The 20,497-nt window shown below is 43.7% G+C and overlaps 2 protein-coding genes across 2 annotated transcripts; both read right to left on the minus strand.

Moving 5' to 3' along the window:
• Nucleotides 1-515: 515 nt before the first annotated feature.
• Nucleotides 516-1,457, minus strand: LOC125132707 (vomeronasal type-1 receptor 4-like). Its single transcript, XM_047790350.1, has one exon. It carries the CDS (start codon nucleotides 1,455-1,457, stop codon nucleotides 516-518), a length of 942 nt encoding a protein of 313 aa, XP_047646306.1.
• A 1,976-nt stretch (nucleotides 1,458-3,433) lies between these two features.
• LOC125133253 (vomeronasal type-1 receptor 4-like) lies at nucleotides 3,434-16,434 on the minus strand. Its single transcript, XM_047791369.1, has 6 exons — nucleotides 16,333-16,434; nucleotides 14,419-14,453; nucleotides 11,982-12,172; nucleotides 10,616-10,632; nucleotides 8,731-9,636; nucleotides 3,434-3,496 (listed from the first exon to the last, which is right to left on the minus strand). The coding sequence occupies exons 1-6, from the start codon at nucleotides 16,432-16,434 to the stop codon at nucleotides 3,434-3,436; spliced, it is 1,314 nt and encodes a 437-aa protein (XP_047647325.1).
• Between the last annotated feature and the right edge of the window lie 4,063 nt (nucleotides 16,435-20,497).

Genomic DNA, 20,497 nt, shown 5'->3' on the forward strand with positions numbered 1-20,497 from the left:
CAGGCCAGGGATCAAACTCGCATCCTCATGGATACTAGTTAGGTTTGTAACCCCTGAGCCACCACAGGAACTACCTGAAACTTATTTTAAATCCCAATTCCACACCAGGCTCTTCTTTATTCCATGAGGTTGTTAATTTGTTCATCTTATTAATGATCACTGCACACACTAATCCATGTTCATGCATAAGATCATGCCTATGTAATTTCTGGGAAAAGTTGTAAATTGAATGCTACATAATTGAAGAGTTCATAATATACAGATTCCTTTAAGACCTGGTGTTTATTATTGCATAAATTCTGAACTTCTTTTCTGAACATCTCAGAGTAACTTCAATCATATAATTATTTACATAGTAACTATATGTCATGGAAATACTCCTACAATTACTTATTTCAAAGAAGATTCTCAACATGCCCTGTTTACTATAGTCTTGAGATTCAAAATTTTAGCTGGGACTCTGAGGTGAATGAATGAACAAACTGACAATTATACACTGTGGAAAGATGTACAATTTATAGGTTTCTCCTAACAGTGGGGGACTGTGCATTTCTTATCCAGGCAACGTAGATCCTGTGCACAGTCAAGTCACGGCTCATGAGAAGAAAGGGGCTGACAGTTGGGAACCACGCAGCCATGACTATAGTGATTTTCACAAGGAACCAGCTGGGATTACCAAAAAGAGCCAAAACAAGTTGAAAGGTGCAGGCAAGGGTATAAAAGGAGACAAAGCTGCTCACCAGGAGAAGGATGGTTCGGGTAGCTCTGGACTCAGGCGAGGACCTGGGGGAGATGATGTTTCTGCGAATGTGCTGGACCTGCTGCTTGTGTCTGTACAGGAGGAAAACCATGGAGCCGCTGGCCCAGAGCATGAGCCCCAAGCATGAAACATCAGGGAGTAACAGCAGCAATGCAAGTAATATGCTTCTGGTTTCGTCATAACGAAGAGCAGAACAGTATCCAAAATCTCTTCTGTTTGTGATATTTTTGTCACTGTATTTGCCAGTTATATTCACAGGGAAAACGACATTGACCAGCATTTGGAGCATCCAGCACAGGCACATCGAGGGAACAATGTACTCGGGAGCTTTTGCTTTAAGCTCTGCCCACCTGGAGTTCTGGGGGCTGATCGTGATCACCTGAAAGACACTCAAGAGGCAGATGCTCCCCATGGACACTCCCCTCCCCACTCGGTGAAGAAAGAAAATCATTTTGCATCCAAAATCACTGGGGGAAAGTTTGCACCCAAAGGCTGCCATGGTCTGGGGGACTCCTTTAGAGAGAAGGGCCAAGAAGTTGGCCAGAGTCAGGTGCTGAAGAATCACATCTGTGGACCGTGACCTGTACCTAGTGAAGTAAAGGATGATATAATGGCAAAAATGGGAGAAATTCCCCAGGAGTCCAACCACGGTCTGTATCAGGATGATCACATCTGTGGTCACATCCACGCTGGCCATCCTCCCAGCTCAGTCTCTAATGTTTGTCTTGTGACTTAGAAGCTCCTGCACGGGAATGTGAGGTGGGGGCTACATGTACTGAGTGGAGTCCCAACATGCTCGCCTAAGCACCAGTTTCCACTTAGAAAAATTTACCTCATGGTTTTCTGGTACGAGCAGCCTTGAATGGGTTGAATATGTTGCACGTAAAGAGCACATGCAGTGTAACATTTATCACCGAAGACCCTACACGTGATCATTTCATTCTTCACACATCTATGAGGCAAGCGCCTGAGACGTTACACAGAGGAGAGTGACATACACACAGAGACATTAAGCAGTTACCAAACCCAATCTTTAGGGCAAAATAGAGACTTGACACCCACGGAGATCTTAAAAACAGTGCATTGAACTACAATGCTCTGCCCAACAGGTAGTTAGTTGTGTTCATATATAATAATCCAGATCCATCTTTAGTATTTTGTGCACCCTGACATTTGACTGTAGACTGGTCGCATTTTATCGTTTTCACCATAAAAAGAATCCATTTATTTGTACAGTTTTAGTCCATAGGTCAATATCAATTATGAATAAAGCTTTAAGGATCTTAATACATGTACCTGTGTTGCTGGCAGTGAAATACCGCAAGAACCTGCCCCATGACAAGTGAGTGGAATGGACAGGAAAAAGGCTCGATATTAGGATGGAAACAGGAAGATTCCTTTTTCATTTTAATGTTGGAGAAGCAGGGATAATTGTACCTGTCCCATGGAATGAGTGCATGTCATGTTGTAAACCTTGGAAGATAAAATAGGAACACATGATAAAAAGGCAGAAGGCAAAACCAAGTTATTGTTACTGTCATACAATGGAATTATATCATTGCTATGCCAGAGTTAAGGGGGAAATACTAGCAAATAATTACGTTTATGAATTACATTACCACAAAAGACATATACACAAAACAGCCTCTGCAAGGAAGGCATGTATTTTTTTGCACTATATAAACTTAAGTACTAGATTTTTTGATTGCTAGTAGAATGATTTAAATGGGTAAAAACAATGCGAGAACTACTGCTGATAACTCATAGGTACCATGTCAACTGCTCCTTAAATTTAAGCGTGGCAATAACCTCACCATAACCAGCACACTACAAAGGTTTTTTTTTTTTTCTTTATATTCTTTTTAGGGCCATAACTGCAGCATATGGAAGTTCCCAGGCTAGGGGTCAAATGAGAGCCGCTCTTGCCACCCTATGTTGCAGCCATAGCCACTTGGGCTCTGAGCCTTGTCTGCAACCTACACCATGGCTCACAGCAGTGTAGGATCCCTAACCCACTGAGTGAGGCCAGGGATTGAACCCCTCTCCTCATGGATACCAGTGGGGTTTGTAAACCACTGAGTCACAAGGGAACTACAAATGAAGGTTTTATTGGAGACACAGCTCCTGCCTGCATTAATTGCATCAGACATTCAGAGTTAAGAGAAAACTTTTCAATTTGTGTGCGCCTTGTGCCCAGGATTAGATAAAATTTCTGCAGATTCAACACACCTTATTGCAAACCTGTTAGTATTACTGGTGCACCTTTGGTCATCTTGAACGTTGAGTCTACAATTCCTATAAGGTAAACTCAACAGTAGATTGACTTTACAACCACATTTTAAAGCACCTTGGAAATCATGTTTTGTTATTCTTTGGATTCAGCACAACAATCATAGTCAGCGTGGAGTACATTCAGCTGCATGAGGAGCCTTCAGGGATGGGTGCAGGGTTTAGGACCCCATCTCTATTTATCTGCTCGGTTGTACCTCAGAATTATTCCACCTTCCTGCTTGGCATTAGAATCAGAAAATTTTACCTCCTATTTTTCTGGTACTAGAAGCATTCAAAGGGCAATTCTCAAAAGACTGCATTTTTCTGATATGATCACTTTCCCAAAATCACGATCTGTCTTTTCCTTACAGACTCTGCCTCTCAAAAAGTAATGGAAAATTCTTACCTGACTCCTTTCTGCTGCCAGAACCCTGGGCGCAGCGTGATGGTCTTTAGAGCCAGTACCTGCGTGGGAGGGAGGCAGCGGGCGCCTGATATATGGGTTGGTGACTCTGCCCTCCTCTCCCCTCAGAACTGCAATTATCATTTCATCTGTAGCAGCAATGTCTTGGGATCTGAGAATATTTCTGAAAACTCTTCTCTCAACTATTAATTGGCAAAACCAATTACAAGTTACTAGTTAGCCCCACTAAGAGATGACAGCAGTGCTTTCCAGAGGCATTTTCTTTCCTGTGATCCCTGAAGGCAGACAGGGGCTCACACGGAGGATGGCAGGAAATGCTGACATTACTCACAGGAAGACGGGCACCGAGTCTGTGTGTCCCTCTGGACGCATCTCTTGCCTCAGTGTTTCTCTACCCTCTTCCTAGCACCTTCCTAACCTTCAGACACCTGAACTGAACGGTCAGCTGAAGTGCTGGTAGAGAAATGGAGGAAGACACAATACCCCCAAGTATCTCCAAGGAGATACAAGGAAGAGCAAGAACAGGAAGCATAACTTATAGAGGTTGTTTGCACACATCAAAGCCAAGTAAGTTGCCATCATCTGCATTCTTTAATGCAAATCTATATGGATATCTTGAGGAAAATATAGTTTACCATTATTGGCCACCATTATTGGCCACCATTATTGGTGATGTATTAGATACAGAACAAACACAGAGAAAAAAAGAAGATTGAAAAAGAGTGTCTCACAAATAATCACCTAGTTCTGATGGCTCAGCACATAGATTCTACCATTTTTCCAAAAATCAGGTGGGCCATTGCCCAATACTTATTTATTTAGATCAAATAGTTACCACAGTGGTCTTATTAATTAATTAATTAACTGTGCTCCTTTTCAGTATGAGAACTTGGGTGGATAATTAAGAAACATAAATTAGGCACTCAAAGGAATCTTGCTTTTCCCTACAAACAACTCCACATTTGATACAGGGTCATGATGCAATCACTGCCAACTTTCAAGTCAGGGGTTGGAGCCATAGCAGTGGGTAAGGATGTCAGCACACAGCAGGGAACTCACTCACAGGCAGAAGCAAATGTACATGTGTGTCATACTCACATACACACATGCACGTACTTATTACATACATAACTCACGTACTCACACAGGGTGGCGAACTCATAGACACTTCTAATAATAGTTTTCTCTATGTGACAACAACTGGAAAATACGTGTAAACAATGACTGGTCTCTTTGTGAAGCTGGCAGATCTCCACTCCCTGGCGTTACTGTCCTGGTTGTGTCACACGACAGACAAAACGGACTCTGAAGTTGAATGCAGGTTACTGACCATAGCTGACTACGTTGTGGACTGAAAGCCAGCTTCCCTCCAAATTCATACCCTGAATTCCTAAGCACTAAGGTGAGGGTGTTAGGAGGTAGGACTTGGGAGGGGATCACGTCATGGTCGTTAGGTCCGACCATCCCTCAGGATGGGATCACTGCTCTGATGCCAAGTCCCTTGCTTCCTCTCTCTCACCACCAGGTGAGGACACAGTGAATAGAGGGACATCAGGGAACCACTGAAGAGGACAAGGTGTCTCAGCAGACACGGACTCTCCCACCACCTCATCTTGGACCTCCATCCTCTAGGACAGTGAGTAAGAAATGCCTTTGTTTAAGCCACTCCAGTCAGGGGTGTCCTTGTTGTAGAGCAGCCCCCACTGACGAAGACAGGAGACTGTCCTGGAATATCCAGGTGGGTCCAGTGTAATCGCATGAGCCTTAAAGAGCTGAAATCAGATAAAAAAGGAAGAGAGAAGACCTTCAAGACAGCAAAGGATTCAGTGTGTGGTGCTGGCTTTCAAGAGGGTAGGAGACACATGAGAATGATGAAAGGAAATGAATCCTTCAAACAACATGAATCAGCTTAGAGACCAGGATAGCCGAAGCCTCAATTGTGGCTTTTTGACCCAGTAGGCTGTGAAGAGATCAACAGGTATTGTTTTCAGCTGCTAAATTCCTAGAACTCTATTACAGCAATAATATAAATTGAATGCACATTAAGATTAAGTAGAAACACATTTAGTGAAGAACATTAAATCAATTACTAAAAAACTGATATCACGTAATCCAGCTGAAAATGTTTCTTAAATTTTAGGTTATCCTCCTTTTAATGTAGTTTTGGAGTATCTCCAATATTGTATTTACAATTGTACAAAATGAAAAAAATAGTCCACAAATAATCTATTAAAATATTATGTCCCTCCTTCATTATGTTTGCATAAATGCTGTCACACTGGTCTTACACACCAATCAAATTTCTTTCCTCAATGAGCACCTTTGAAGAAGATATTTCATCCTTCAAAGACAGATCTTTCCCATTCACTAAAATATCCCATATCATTCCATGGAGATCATTAAAAAAACATGTTTATTGATCACTCACAATATATACTTATAAAGTATCGAACGCCTTCTCCTACAGACAACATGGAATATGGATCTGTGATCATGCTGGTTCCTGCACACGTAGCTCACAGAGATAGCTCTGAGATGGGGGTGGCTGCACCGCCAAGACTGCACTCTTACTGTTGGTGCATAATTATTGCTCTGGACTGAATAGTAGCGTCCCTCCCCCAAGGAGATAGGCTGAAGTTCTAACCCCAGTATGAAGGTATTTGGAGGTGGGTGTTGGGGACATGATTAGGTTTAGATGAGTCATGAAGGGGGAGCCACCATGCTAGGTGTGTGTCCTTGTCAGAAGACACTAGAGCTCGCTCTGCCGGCCCTGTGGATTCAGCAGGAAGGAGACAGTGTGCAAACCAGGGGGAGGACCCCACCACACACTGGATCTACCTGCAATGTGATCTTCAGTCACTTACACTGAGATTGTTCTCCTAGTTAACTCAACAAAACCATCACTCTTAACAAAATTACACTAGACCGTCTATAATAATCCATGTAGAAAATCTTCAGCTGGTACAAGGGACCCTTCGTAAATCTGGGATCCAGTCATTGTACAAGTATCGCATATGGTTGCCTGGAGTGTCTAGTTTTTGGTTTTGGTTTTTGGTTTTTGGTCTTTTTAGGGCCACACCCTTGGCACATGGAGGTTCCCAGGCTAGGAGTTGAATCGAAGCTGCAATTGCCAGCCTACACCACAGCCACAGCAACACCAGATCCTTAATCCACTGAACAAAGCCAGGGATTGAACCTGCAACCTCATGGATATTACTCAGATTCATTTCCTCTGAGCTATGATGGGAACTCCTGGAGTCGAGTTTTTTGAATCTTGACCTATGGCATAGGGAAGTTCCCAGGGTAGGGGTTGAATCAGAGCTACAGCTGCCAGTCTACGCCACAGCCACATCAATGCCAGATCCAAGCCAAGTCTACACCACAGCTCGTGGCAACAGTAGATCCTTAACCCACTGAGAGAGGCCAGGGATTAAACATGGATCTGAGTCAGGTTCATTGCCACTGAGCCATGATGTGAATGCCCCCAAATTGACCCTTTTGATCAGGGCATACCACCATTTGCAGAATGTCCTTGAGTGTGGATTTCTCTGATTTGAGTGCCTCTTTGTGAGACTCAGCAGAATCTTTGAGACGAAATTCTACACATGGATGATGGTGAAACCTTCTTCGAGTATGGCCTCAGAGGGAAAGATGAGCGTTTTCTATTTCTGGTGGAGGCTGTGACAAGCACCAGGCCCTATGGGCTGTGATGCAGGAACAGCAGGTTCTAGTATTTTTGCATGGCCTCCAGCTAATATCCTCTGTTACTGACTGAACCTGAGTTCTTGTGGTTGCTACAAAGAAGTGGAGTCCTGGAAGCAGTGGGCTTTGCTCCTGGACACATGCCCCTCTCAGACCATACTGGGGCCTGTGCTAAGCCCCTACTGGTTCTGCTGCTGGATCACCAACCTATAACAATAAATTCCTCCCACTAAAATCTGTCCTATTTCAGTCTACCTCCCCAAACTGCACCAATGCCCAATGTTCTCCTGCAAAATCCTCACTCCTCCCAGCCCAGAATTGGCAGCTACAACATGGTTCCTCCACCCACATGGGCCCCTGAACTGCCCACCCAGAAACCTGTTGCTCCCCAAGGGCAGTTTCAGGTCCACTTGGAACCAGAAACCATAGCAAAAACCTGACCTTCTGCAAACACGACTAAGAGCCATGGATGGAGATAATGTTTTGTTTTCCTCTCCCGTCCAGCCAGGCTCTCCTGGATGGGTACATGCCCAACTCCCATGGCATCTCCCAGTGGACCCAATCTTAGCACATCCTTCAACCTAGATGTCCTATGGCTGTGCCAGGGTCCTGGGATTGAACTGGGGATGCAAAGTATTAAGAGAATATCCTCAGCAGAGCTGACTCCAACACAGTCTCCAGCAGCCTCTTCAGACATTGGCTCTATGTTATCCACAGGCAAGTTAAATAGTATCACAGATTTCATCTGCACCCAGAATCTGTACCTGGTACAGCATACGCTAACTCTTTGGGGTCTGGAGGTCTTTGCAGAGCATACTCTTCCCAGAATCCCTCAGAACTATGTGCTCAGATGGAGAATCCATAGATCTAACCCTGTTTCACAACCAAGACCAGAATCGCTGTAGAAGGAACAAGGGACCCCCCCTATCACACACAGACATGAACGCATGCCCAAGGAGGTGGCCACATCCCACAGAACTGCCCACACTCATCCTTCCCACTTCCCACTCACCATCACCTAATGCTCCAATTGCTCAGAAAACCCCCAGGTTGATCCCACACCTGGGAGGATCTGCACTGCACTTCAGAATAAAAGCTTCCCTTGCTACTGGCACTCAGACATGCACATCCAAGGAAACCCATGGGAAACTGTCTTCCATTGTTATCTATTACTCACTGCTGGACTGTATTCACTTCTGCTTAATATTCCCATGACTACACCACTGGGTCAGCCACTTTGATTCTTGTGACACAGGAGGTAGGACCAAAGGCATTCAATGTGCTTCAAGCCCCATTTGATTCAGACCACGGTCATCAGGTGCATGAGAATGAGGCCAAGCGGCTGTCATCACCTCCCCCGTGAGTGTGTTCCAAATTCAAGGAGCTGAGGACATCAGTACCCACTACCATTTACCTTAGAGACATGTGGGTTCCACTGACAAAGTTGTACTGATTTTTTAATCTAATGAGAGAATAAACAAATCAACATTCAGCAAAAACATACACTAGACAAATGTCAGATCAGTTTAAAGGATTTTCAATTTCTTATCCATGGAAAAGAGAGCCTGGGTACCATGTTCCTGTGACTCATGAAGAGATAGGGGCTGATGGTTGGAAAGCACAGAGAAATTAGGGCAGAAATGTTCATTACCCACCAATCAAGACGGAGAAAAAGAGCAATACAAACGTGAGAGATGGAGGAAAGGGCATAGGAAGAGAGAAACGTGCTCATCAGGACCAGGATTCTCTGGGTGGCTGTGGATTCAGCAGAGGACCTGGGGGAAACCTGATTCCCATGGATGTGTTGGACCCGTTCGCTGTGTCTGTACAGGATGAAAACCATGGAGCCACTGGCCCAGGTAATAATCACAGAAAATGAAACCTCAGGGACAACTATCAATACTGTATGTATCAGGCCTGTGATTTGTTCACGATCTGTAGTAAAACAGAACCCCCAATCTCTAAACTTTGTGATATTTTTCTTGCTCCATGTGCTAGACACATGCAACACATAGATAGGATTAATTGAATTTAAAAACATATTTTGGATCCAGAAGAGGACAATGCAGAAGTGAACAATTTTGGGGGCTTTGACTTTAAGACCCTTCCAGCAGGAGTGCGTGGGGCTGATCACGATGGTCTGGAACACACTCAACAGGCACGTGGGGCCAGTGGACACACCCCTGCCCACTCTGTGGACATAGAAAAGAAGTTCACATGCAAAACCACTGAGAAAATACTTCAGCCCCAAAGCAGCCACTGTGTGAGGGACTCCTTTAGAGAGAATGACCAAGGAGTTGGCGAGAGTCAGGTGCTGGAGAATCAAGTCTGTGGTCCTCGACCTGCTCTGAGTGTGGCAGAGAAAGAGGTAACGGTAAAGGAGGGAGACATTGCCCAGAATTCCAGCTGTCGTCTGGGATAAAGAGAGAAGTGCTATTGTCACATCTAGGGAGAATAGTCTGTCATTCACCGTGTTTTCCTTTAAATAAGAGCAACAGTCATTCCTCTCTGCAAAAAGGTACATTGAAAATTTTTTGTGTGTGTCTTTTTGCCTTTTCTAGGGCTGCTCCTGTGGCACATGGAGGTTCCCAGGTTAGGGGTCTAATCGGAGCTGTAGCTGCCGGCCTACACCACAGCCACAGCAATGAGGAATCCAAGCCGCATCTGCAACCTATGCCACAGCTCATGGCAATGCTTGATCCTTAACGCACTGAGCATGGCCGGGGATCAAACCCGCAACCTCACGGTTCCTAGTCGGATTTGTTAACCACTGCGCCACAACGGGAACTCCTGCATTGAAGATTTTTGATCTCAAGTGTAACATTACTTGTGTGCTCCTGTCTGTTGCCAAGTCTTCACAAAACAGGAAGAGACGAGGAGATTAGTGTATGTTTTATGGAAAAGTGAGCAGGAAGGATGACGTGGAGTTAACCTGGGGGAGGAAATAAAATGAGAGTGAAGAGCATAATACTGTATAATAAATAGCCGAAAAATTGCACCCATATTCAGAATAGAAAAAACCCACCATTGCCCACATCATAAAATATTTAAACTGTGAATAAATAGTTGATAAAGTTTAATGAAAAATAATATATATTTTTGAAAAAAAAAACCAGAATATTTCTATAGTCTCAGAATAAGAAGACATTCTAAACAGAACAAAACCTATTAACATATAGGTGAAGTGATTTCAACATATATTAAAATAAAATAAAAATAAAAGCCAGTTTCAGAAAAATAGACACACACACACACACAGAGACGCACTCATAGAAACAAAGGGATAAAACTGGCAACCAACACAACGTATTCCTACAACCACACAACTCAATAAACAATGAACTAATCATTCTAACAAAGACCCCAAAACAGGTTATTCAGTGCAAAATAATATATAAAAATATTGGATGACTGTAGTTATAGGAAAAGACAAAATATATCCCCATATATATACTCACAAATACTCCCAAGAAATCTAAAATGAAAATGACAGAAAGAGCAAGTTTTGGCAAAGATGTGGATCAATGAAAAATCTTCCACTAATTGTGGGTGTTCACACTGGTAGGAATATTTTAGAAAACTGTGGTGTCTATTCCTGCAGTTCACATCAAATCCTATGTTCCAACAGTTTCACTCTGAAGACCACACTCAAGAAATTTGTCTATGTCCCACTAAAAGACTAGTTACAGAATTTATATGCCAACACTAATCATTGGTACCCCAAACTCAAACCACCCACTTGCTCACTAACAGTAAAGTCAATTCATTGATACATACTCCATGCCATCCTAACAACAGTGCCAGTGAGTGCTCTCAGGCATATGCAAAGTGCAAATAAATTCACCACATCACATGGAGCTGGAAAAGTCCAAGATGAAAGATTTAATGATGTCTAAAATTATGTAAAAGAACAAAACAGGCAAAAGATCTAATCTCTTAAATGTGCAAAGATGGAAATCTATATTCCAACTTTTCCACTCCTTCAAATACATGGAATAGAACCATACCCTTGGTGGTGATTTGGCGGGGGTGGGGGGGTGGGGCACACATGTTTTATGCAGGGCTGAACATTCTTTTACTTGATGTAAGTGTTGCCTACAATGGTTTGGACTTTTGAGAAATTCCACTGAGCTATGCACTTGTAACTTGCATGTGTCTATAACATTTTTTTTTTTTTTTTGCCATTTTGCCTTTTCTAGGGCTGCTTCCCGGGGCATATGGAGGTTCCCAGGCTAGGGGGTCTAATCAGAGATGTAGCCGCCAGCATATGCCAGACCCACAGTAACACCAGATCTGAGCCACATCTGCGACCTACACCACAGCTCACAACAATGCCAGATCCTTAACCCACTGAGCAAGGCCAGGGATTGAACCTGCAACCTCGTGGTTCCTAGTTGGATTCGTTAACCACTGAGCCACGACGGGAACTCCCTAACATTTTAGAAATACATATTAGAAAAAAAAGAAAGTAATTGGGGAAAGTTGTCCTGTAAATGTGTTTGACCTGCTGATTGTGTCTGTATGGGATGAAACTTGGGGAGCCTCAGGTCCAGCCCATGAGCCCAAGAACAGCACATCAGGGAATGATAACACTGCTGCATATAGTGACTCAGGGAATTTGTCAGAAACCTCAGCAGAACAGTGCTGGAAATCTGTTCTTCATGATATTTTTTACTTCATTTGGCATCATAAACATAGGGAAAATAATATGTACAGCATACACACTTACAGGGGAATGTGCAAACCCCTATCCTTAGGCATTTTCCTTTAAGTTCTCCCAACCTGGAGTTCATGGGGCTGATCTTGATGTCTGGAGACACTTACAGGGCAGGTGGTGCCCATGGACACAGCCCGTCTCTTCTGTGAGGATAAAAAACAAATTTGCGTGGATGAATCGCCGAAGTGCTTCAAGTGAAAGCTGCTGTTGTTTGGGGGACATTGTCTCAGAAAATGACCAAGCATCAAATGTAGCCGGGTGCTTGAGTTTTAGCTCTGTGGACTTCAGCATGCTCTCACTGGAGAAAAGAAAGATACAATGGTCACGATGAAGACACATGCCCAGGAGTCCAACTGTGGCTGGAGGTAAGGGACCATTCTCCTTGGAAAATACGTAGAGGTCATCCACAGAGGATCCTGCCATGAAACGTGCATATGTATCTATTGACTACAATTCAACATACACTGTGAGATGTTTACTTCAGGTTTTGTTTTGTTAAAAGCCCGGAGACTAGAATGCACATTCTTTACATAACACTTATAAGACTCACGGCTATACTGCAATAATGTGGTACATTCCTTGATATTCATACCTGCAAGATGTGGGCACTGGCATTATTTTTACTGTAAAGATAAGAACACCTTCAAGAGAAGTTAGGTGGTCTCTCTAAAACTCACATGCAGATTAGAGCCTGACTGGTGATTTGAACCTGGTAGGTGGACTGCCAAGCCAGTGCCCTAACCACTGTGTTACACTAACCAACCTCATCAGCCAAGTTTTTCAAACAATCCAGACCTATGGGAAGTTTTAAAAATACGTTTTTCATTTTATTTCACATCATTTTTATTGTATTTTTCATTTTTGGTGTAGTGATTGTTGTTTAAAGATTTTTCTGTAGGTTGATATCCAGTATGGGCTGAAGGGTGTCAGGGGGGATCTTTTCAACATGCTTTTAAGACCTGCTTAAACCACAGAGTTTCTCCAAACAGGGAGAACTGTCTATTTCTAGAGATAATCCAGATATGATAATGGAGGCATTTACTGAATGAATTCATCTACAGCAACGATTAAGATGCTATGGGAGACAGATAATTTCTGTACAATATCAAGAGTTCAGAGGCAAACTGTATTTCCATCTGTAGTCCAAACACCCCTACTTCTTCTATCAAACATGAGTGAAGTTTTAGAAAACATAATAAATTATAGATGCAGTAATTCCAGGCTAATTCTTGGGACACTTCCCTTGGTCCAAGATGGATGTGATGAATGCATGATTGGCTCAGTATTGGTTTGGCAGCAGAAAGAACCATCTGCTCTCATACTTGGGACAAAATGCACAATGGCATCTATCAGATACTTAATTGGGCCATCATCTTATCTCCCTAAATAGTAATGTGTGAAAAGTAATATGTAATAAAACAATGGGAGAGAGAAACAAAGCTATTAAAATTTGTGTTTCAAAAGCATAGGTATACACTGGGGCATTCCCATCGTGGCTCAGTGGTTAATGAATCCAACTAGGAACCATGAGGTTGCCAGTTCCATCCCTGGCCTTGCTCAGTGGGTTAAGGATCTGGTGTTGCCATGAGCTGTGGTGCAAGTTGCAGATGTGGCTCGGATCTGGTGTTGCTGTGGCTGTGGTGTAGGCCGGCGGCTATAGCTCAGATTAGACCCCTAGCCTGGGAACCTCCATATGCCACAGTGCGGCCCTAGAAAAAGGCAAAAAGACAAAAAAAAAAAAAAAAGCTTAGGTATACATTAATACCCACATAAGGGAAACTATTAAAATAAAGCAACACTTGTGAAACATATTAGAATACAGGAGATCTGCAAACTAGAAGAAGGAGAATAAGGACTTTTAGGATATTATATTTTGAAATCATAAGGCAATAAATTTGGTGATTAGAATTTATCTTGGCTACGTATCAACCAGAGATAATGAAATGAGATGCATTGATCTTGACAACTATTTTCTGATGAGAAGCTAACCTATTCCTTGCATGCTGCTTTTCTAACTTCAAGAGAGAAAATAGTCTCATTATATTCATGAGACCTCAGATGCTTTCAGGAGAGACCCAGTTACTGTTGCCACACAAGTCAGTTACAGAGAGTTAGATAATAGAGAATTTTTTTAATTTCCAGAAACAAATTCGCATTCATGGTCTTGCAGAGAATTAGAAAATTGTTAGTTTTATTCTACTCTATATTATAAGCATGAAGGCATTATAAGCAGTACACATCTAATAATATCCAACATTTAAATGATTCCTGTCATAGGACAGCAGACTGACTTCAAAACTATAATGGTTAAGCAGATAAAAAATGATTCCTCAATATCACTGAAATGACTCACCAAGAATCCTTCCCAGTGCGTATTTCATTAAATTACACTGGAAGCCATCAAGTACTGGTATTGGGTTTAAGAGCCTCACCTTGGTTTTGCAGCTCAGCTCACCAATAAGGAATTATTATGCCTTTTTTTCTAGCGTGGCCCCTGAATCTCTTCCAACTCCCAGAGTCCCTTTTCCAGGCATGAACACTCACTTAGACTTCCTTCCTTCCAGACTCTGCTTCTCAGACTGAAACACAAAACACTCATCAGAAGCTTTCGTGTTCCCAGGATGGTGAGCTCAGTGTGAAGGTCATGACAAGCAGCACTTGTGAGGGAGCAAGGCAGCCAGACCCTGATATACGGTTTGTGGTCTGGGACCTCGCCTTCCCTTAGAACTGCAATTATCATTTCACTTGTAACAGCAATGGCAGTGCAGGCTTGAGGACCTGGGGATATTTCTGCCTGAACTTTTTCCTGGATGTTAATTACAAGAACCAATTAAAAGTTTTGTCTGAGTATCTCCATAGGGATATTGACAGGTTTAAAGAGTCTCTTGCATGTAATGCTTAGTGATGGCAGCAGAGTCTCATATGGAAGGAGCAGTAAATATCAGTGTCAGACACAGGAGGGACTGGCATGAAAGTGTGTGTCTCATGGGTTTCCCTGCCGCACTGAGAGTTTCTTCCACTAAGTCAAGTTCATTATTCATCTCGAGACTCCTAAGCTACCTCGCTTTAACTACTGAGCAGATCAATCAAATCGGGCAGTCTAAGAGGAATGGCTAATTCCAAAAAGATGAACATGGCAATATTTTATACTAGAAATTATTGGCTTCATTTGCGTAACTACACAAATTACTTTGGAAACGTTACGGAAAATTTCTCAGATTTTGTATGTGACCAATATTCCCCCAAGGGGATAGGAAATCCAGAGAAATATACACACAAAAATGGTGATAATAAAAGTGTGCCCCACAAACCAAAGCACCAGAACCAGACTATTAAACAGGGGATTCCTATGATTTTTCTAACTTCAAAATTAGCTAATGCTACTTTCTTAATGAATACTTAATGCTAAGAGAGGTCTTTTTTTTTTTTTTGGTCTTTTTAGGGCTGTACCCACAGCATACAGAGGTTCCCAGGCTAGGAGTCTAATAGGAGCTAGAGCCACGGGCCTACGCCACAGCCACAGCAACACCAGATCCGAGCCACATCTGAGAACCACACCATGACTCACAGCAATGCCGGATCCTTAACCCACTGAGCGAGGCCAGACATCGAACCTGCAACCTCACGGCTCCTAGTCAGATTCGTTTCTGCTGTTCCACGGTGGCAACTCCTAAGACAGGTCTTTACCCTTATCTTTGCTGAATTTCACTAAGGAGTATTTATTGGTTATACAATCAATGAAGACACATTAAGATTTAAGAGCCAAATAAATGTTTTGAAATTTCCAACAAACAAATCCACAATCTGAAAGAGGTTTACTACTCATTGTCCACTTAAGAGTTTTCAGTCCAACCAAGACATGAGTAGGAACTTAATTCACCAAAGTCACATCCAGTTTTGACACCAACTACAGCTTGGGGGAGGCGGGTTCCTAAAACCACTCTCCCTTTGACAACCGCTTAAAAGAATTCACAGAACTGGCTGAGAGCTCTTGTGCTCACTGTGATGGTTTACTGCACGGAAAAGATCAGATCAACAACAAACTAGGGAGAAGATGCAGAGGGCAGAGTCCAGGGCAAGGATGAAACGTGGAGGCCAGGTGTACTCTCCTCTGAAGACGTGTTAGGTCCCTGTACTGGTCTGTGACAAGCTGTGGAGAACTCTCACCAGCGAAGGGCACCCACACCAGGGGCCCAGGGCTCTGATGGGAGATCAGTCACATACTGTGTGTGGCTGACCTTTAGTCTCAGTCACTGTGAGAGTTGGGCTGTTACTTTCATCACCAATGCCTCCAGAGCCCAACCTGACACTGTGTGGTCCAATGCCCCACCAAAAATTACACTGGGAGAGTGTCTGGTGGTCAAATCCCAAAGCAAACAAAGACACTCTGGTCGGGCATGACATTCCCAGGTTCTGGAGACCACTTTCCTAGAGCTGAGGGCCAAGGTCAGGTCTCACCTGGGCTAAGGTGACCTTCTCACTGCATCTGCCCTGTGTTTCCACGTCAGGGATGGAAGCCATGTGGTCGCCAATGCTGCTTCCAAACACACACATGAACATGGTCAGACATACATCCAAGCACAGAGCATCCACACTCACAGACTCAAACACACTCAAATGTGTATCCACACCGTCCTTCTCACATTCACTCACTCAGTCCCACACTCACACTCATGACACATGGACTCATCCTCACACTCTCACACCCTTCCCAGTGCACACTCACGCCAATGACACAGTCCCCTCACTTTCACACCATCATCACATGGTCAGCAGGTGGGTTATTTTTTTGACCATGTCTTTGTATATGGAAAATTGTGTTTTCCTCCTAGATTGTGAAGGCCAGAAATTTGGGCAGAGCTCTTTATCCTTCTACCAACCTGACACTCCCCATAAAGATTGTATACTAAACGTGCAGCATTTAAGAAGCGCTGGGAGCCTTGTTACTTGATGGGGAAGGTGTGAGAAAGTGGGGGGGGGCGGGAGTATGCCTAAGAGTGAATATGAGGCAGATAGATGGACCAGAAAGAGTGCCTAGGTGAAGGGGTAAGACGAGGCCAAAGAGACTTTGGGATTTGGGGCAACAGAGATTTCACTGTTTTTTGGCACATGACTTGGGGCCAATTTAGTGGGTGAGCAGTAGCTCAGAGTGTAAAAGCACAGTCAGGGAATTGCTTTGGGTGTGGAGGTGATCAGCTGCTGGAGGAGCAGAAGCAAAGACCCTACAGCCAGACAGGCAACATGGGGCCAGGACAGTATTAATGAATAAAACAAATACATTGAAGTGTATCATTGGGATGTGAATGTCCTGTGGGTAGTTAGTGGTCCAGGGTAGTAAAAAAGAATGGGAAGGGGTGCTGGATTCTTACAGGGAAGATGATGGGTTCATGGAGACCATCGGTGGTAGGAGACAGAGGCAGCTGTGGTTGGCAGTGGTCTTGAAGAGACTAAAGGACCCAGAGGAAATGGCAGTTGTAGGGGTGTGAACTGAAGACAAGGGGAGCAGATGGCAACTAATGATTGATGGTTTGGACATGGAGGGAGAGGCCACGAGGATGTGGGATGTGGGCTGAGCTCTCTCGTCTGGAGCAAGCATATTTAAAGGGAAAATGAAGGTGAAGGTCATGACAAGGAGGAGTGTTGGGCTGATGTGTCCATTTGGCAATAAGAGACGTGACAAGGGATGGAGGTGGTCTCTGGAGGTGTCCACGGAGGGGACATGTGAAGGCCCAGGGGTGGATGGGTGATGGTCCTGGATGAAGAAGTGGTTTAAAAACCTAAGTGAACATCACTTCTCTGCTGGTAACAGTGGGTAAAGAAGTGAAGAGAGAGGCAGTACGGAGATGAAGAGGATGGAGTTGGCAAAGGGAGGCGGAGTCACTCATACCTTCCTCCACTCAGTCATGCCCTCATTTACACTGGACTCACCACTTGCTCATGGACTGTTTCTACATGGAGGCCAGGATGAAAACTTTTGCTCATATAAAACACCCCAGGTAATCCTTCACATTTTGCACAATGGGAGACCACACAGAGCATTTGAATAAACAATCTTCTATCACTATTTTTGTTTCCTATTTGAAATCAAGGCAGAAGGTGAGACCAGAGTGGGTCTGGCAGATTAACTCTCAATTGTATGTAATTTCAAGAGTATGTCTGCTACCACATCAGTAAATGCCAAACTGTGAAACCCACACAAACACATGTCATCCACGCTTCTTTCTTGATTCCATGGGTTTGTATAAATATTGCCATACTAACCTTATATGCCAACGGAAGTCATTTCCACCAGTGATACATGGAGGACATATTTTCTGGTGAGTAGAAATAAACCTATTGCATTCACTGAAATACCATAAATGCTTTTATGGAAATCATCCTTGAACCCTTGTTACTAAAACTCTCTCTGTACATTTAGAGTTGGATGCCCTCTATCACAGACCATTGAACGCAGGTCAGTCATCATGCTGACTTGTGTGTGGAATAGCTGGATGGTTCTGAGATGATTGCTGCACCACCACGAGTGCATTCTCTTGGCAGCTGAATCATTATTACAAGGGACTAAGTATTTGTGCCTCTCCAGATGCATATATTGAGCGTCAATCCCTAATATGATGATGTTTGGAGGTGGGGCCTTTGGGTGGGGTGATTAGGAGTGTTGAGGTCATGATGGTGGAGTTCTCATTTAGGGATTCATCCTTATAAGAGATTGGAGCTGTCGCTCTCCCAACAAGGTAAAACACTACAAAAAAAAAAAAAAAAGATGCTGCCTGCACACCAGGAAGAGGAGAGTCGGGAAAGATGGAATACATCTGCAACTTGACTTTGCATGACCCATGGTTGAGGTCGCTCTTTTAAAAAATGAAACTAGCTCATTTCACACATTACCAGTAAACAATCCAACTAACAGACAGTCCATATATATATATTCTTCCCCAAGGGACACAATGATCTCTTTCTGTTTTCATCAAACTAGGATCCAGTGATATTTTAAGGGTGGCATTTCATTGCCTTAATTATAGCTTCTTTCATCTAGAGCAGTGACCACCACTTTCCTTCTGTGGCACTTTCACTTTTGAAGACTGCACACCCATGGTTTGCAGAGTATCCCTCTGTGTGGTTTCTCTGTGTCCCTCCTCCTTAGATGGCAACACATTTGAGTAGAATTACACAGGGGATGGTGGCGCTTTCTTAGTGCACAGCCTCACAGGCAAAGTTCACGCCTACTTTATGTTGTGATGGAGGTGACGACAGGCACCAGAGGTAAGGAGATTGTTGACAACGTGGACCTTGGGTTGGTTCAACTGCACAGGAGAGGGGTGTCCCATCAAGATTATTTTCCATTTCTAAGAACTGTCAAGTCAAAGGAGAGGCAGTCTCTCCCTAGTCAGTGAGATCAAGCCCCAAGGATACAGAACAAGATTTCAAGTACAGTAAATATTATGGCCCAGTGATAAATGGATGACCAATAGTGAAAGACAACACCTAACAAAACACACAATAGAGTGTGTCAGAACAACAACAAAAAAAAACGGAGGTTCTATGACAACGTCTTTCCCTTCTTCGGAATAACTGCCCCTCTTCCTCTTTCCTACCTCTCTGTTGCTATGCTGGACACTGCTGTTCCAGGTCTTGAGTGAAGGTTTGGGTTGCCACGAGAGTTACAGAAAAACAACCAAAGATGAAAGGCATTCTTTGGGTCTCCGAGGTGACTTTGGAGACGCTGTGTGGAGCGCTCATCTCTCTTTGTAGCCCTGTCGTGTCCTTTGCTCCTGCTACAAACGAGGCTTCGAGTCACTAACACGTCCATGCATGGCTTCCCTTGGGTATGATCCAGTCCTAGGGCTGGAGCTGACCTTTCTCCAGTGTCTAACAGGTCATGCCTTAACTCCATTTTCTTCCCTAGGATTAGGCCACTGAAAAACTTACTCTCCTGAGTTTTAGTGTCTCTACACTATGTGAAGAAACAGTGGTCATGAGTAGGTTTGGACTTTGTGCTTGGCTATCTTGGCTTTTTGTTGAGCAATTTCAAATTACCCTTTACTGATACATGTGCCTGACACTGCTGGTGTTTCCTTTTTGGAGGAGCTGGCCATGTCAGGGGCAGAACTCGATACTTTTCTCACAAGGTCTTTGCTACATATCTGCATGGATCAGGGAGACTCTACCCTCTGGAATGGGAGATCCTATTTCTACCTTCTGTCTTATAGTAGTCTCCTGATTTCAGTCTTCTAAGGTCATCTCTCCCTTTTAGGTGGGGATACATTTTTGCCCTGATTCTTGGAGCAGGTGGCTTTGGGCTCCAGGAGTCCAAGGACACCTGGCTCTCCCTTCTGTCTTCCCTGTGGCTTCTACTGCACCCTGGAAGCTGCCACATTTCTCTCAGGCACAGCCTGGAGAGGGGCAGGGAGACATCAAAAGCTGTGTTCTGAGACAGGGACATTGGAGTGGCCAACAGTGAGGCTGGTTCTATGGCTCTACCTGAAGTTTAAGACTCCAATCACCAGCAAGATGGATTTTTAGGAATGACTTCCCTAGTTCCCTGGCAACCAGCCTGTGTGGTAAGAGGAGAGCATGGTGTGCTTCCCGGAGCCCTTGTTTGACCCTGATCCTCATTCAGTGT

Source organism: Phacochoerus africanus, chromosome 8 (assembly GCF_016906955.1).
Source record: "Phacochoerus africanus isolate WHEZ1 chromosome 8, ROS_Pafr_v1, whole genome shotgun sequence".
In the NCBI taxonomy this organism is placed as follows: Eukaryota; Metazoa; Chordata; class Mammalia; order Artiodactyla; family Suidae; genus Phacochoerus; species Phacochoerus africanus.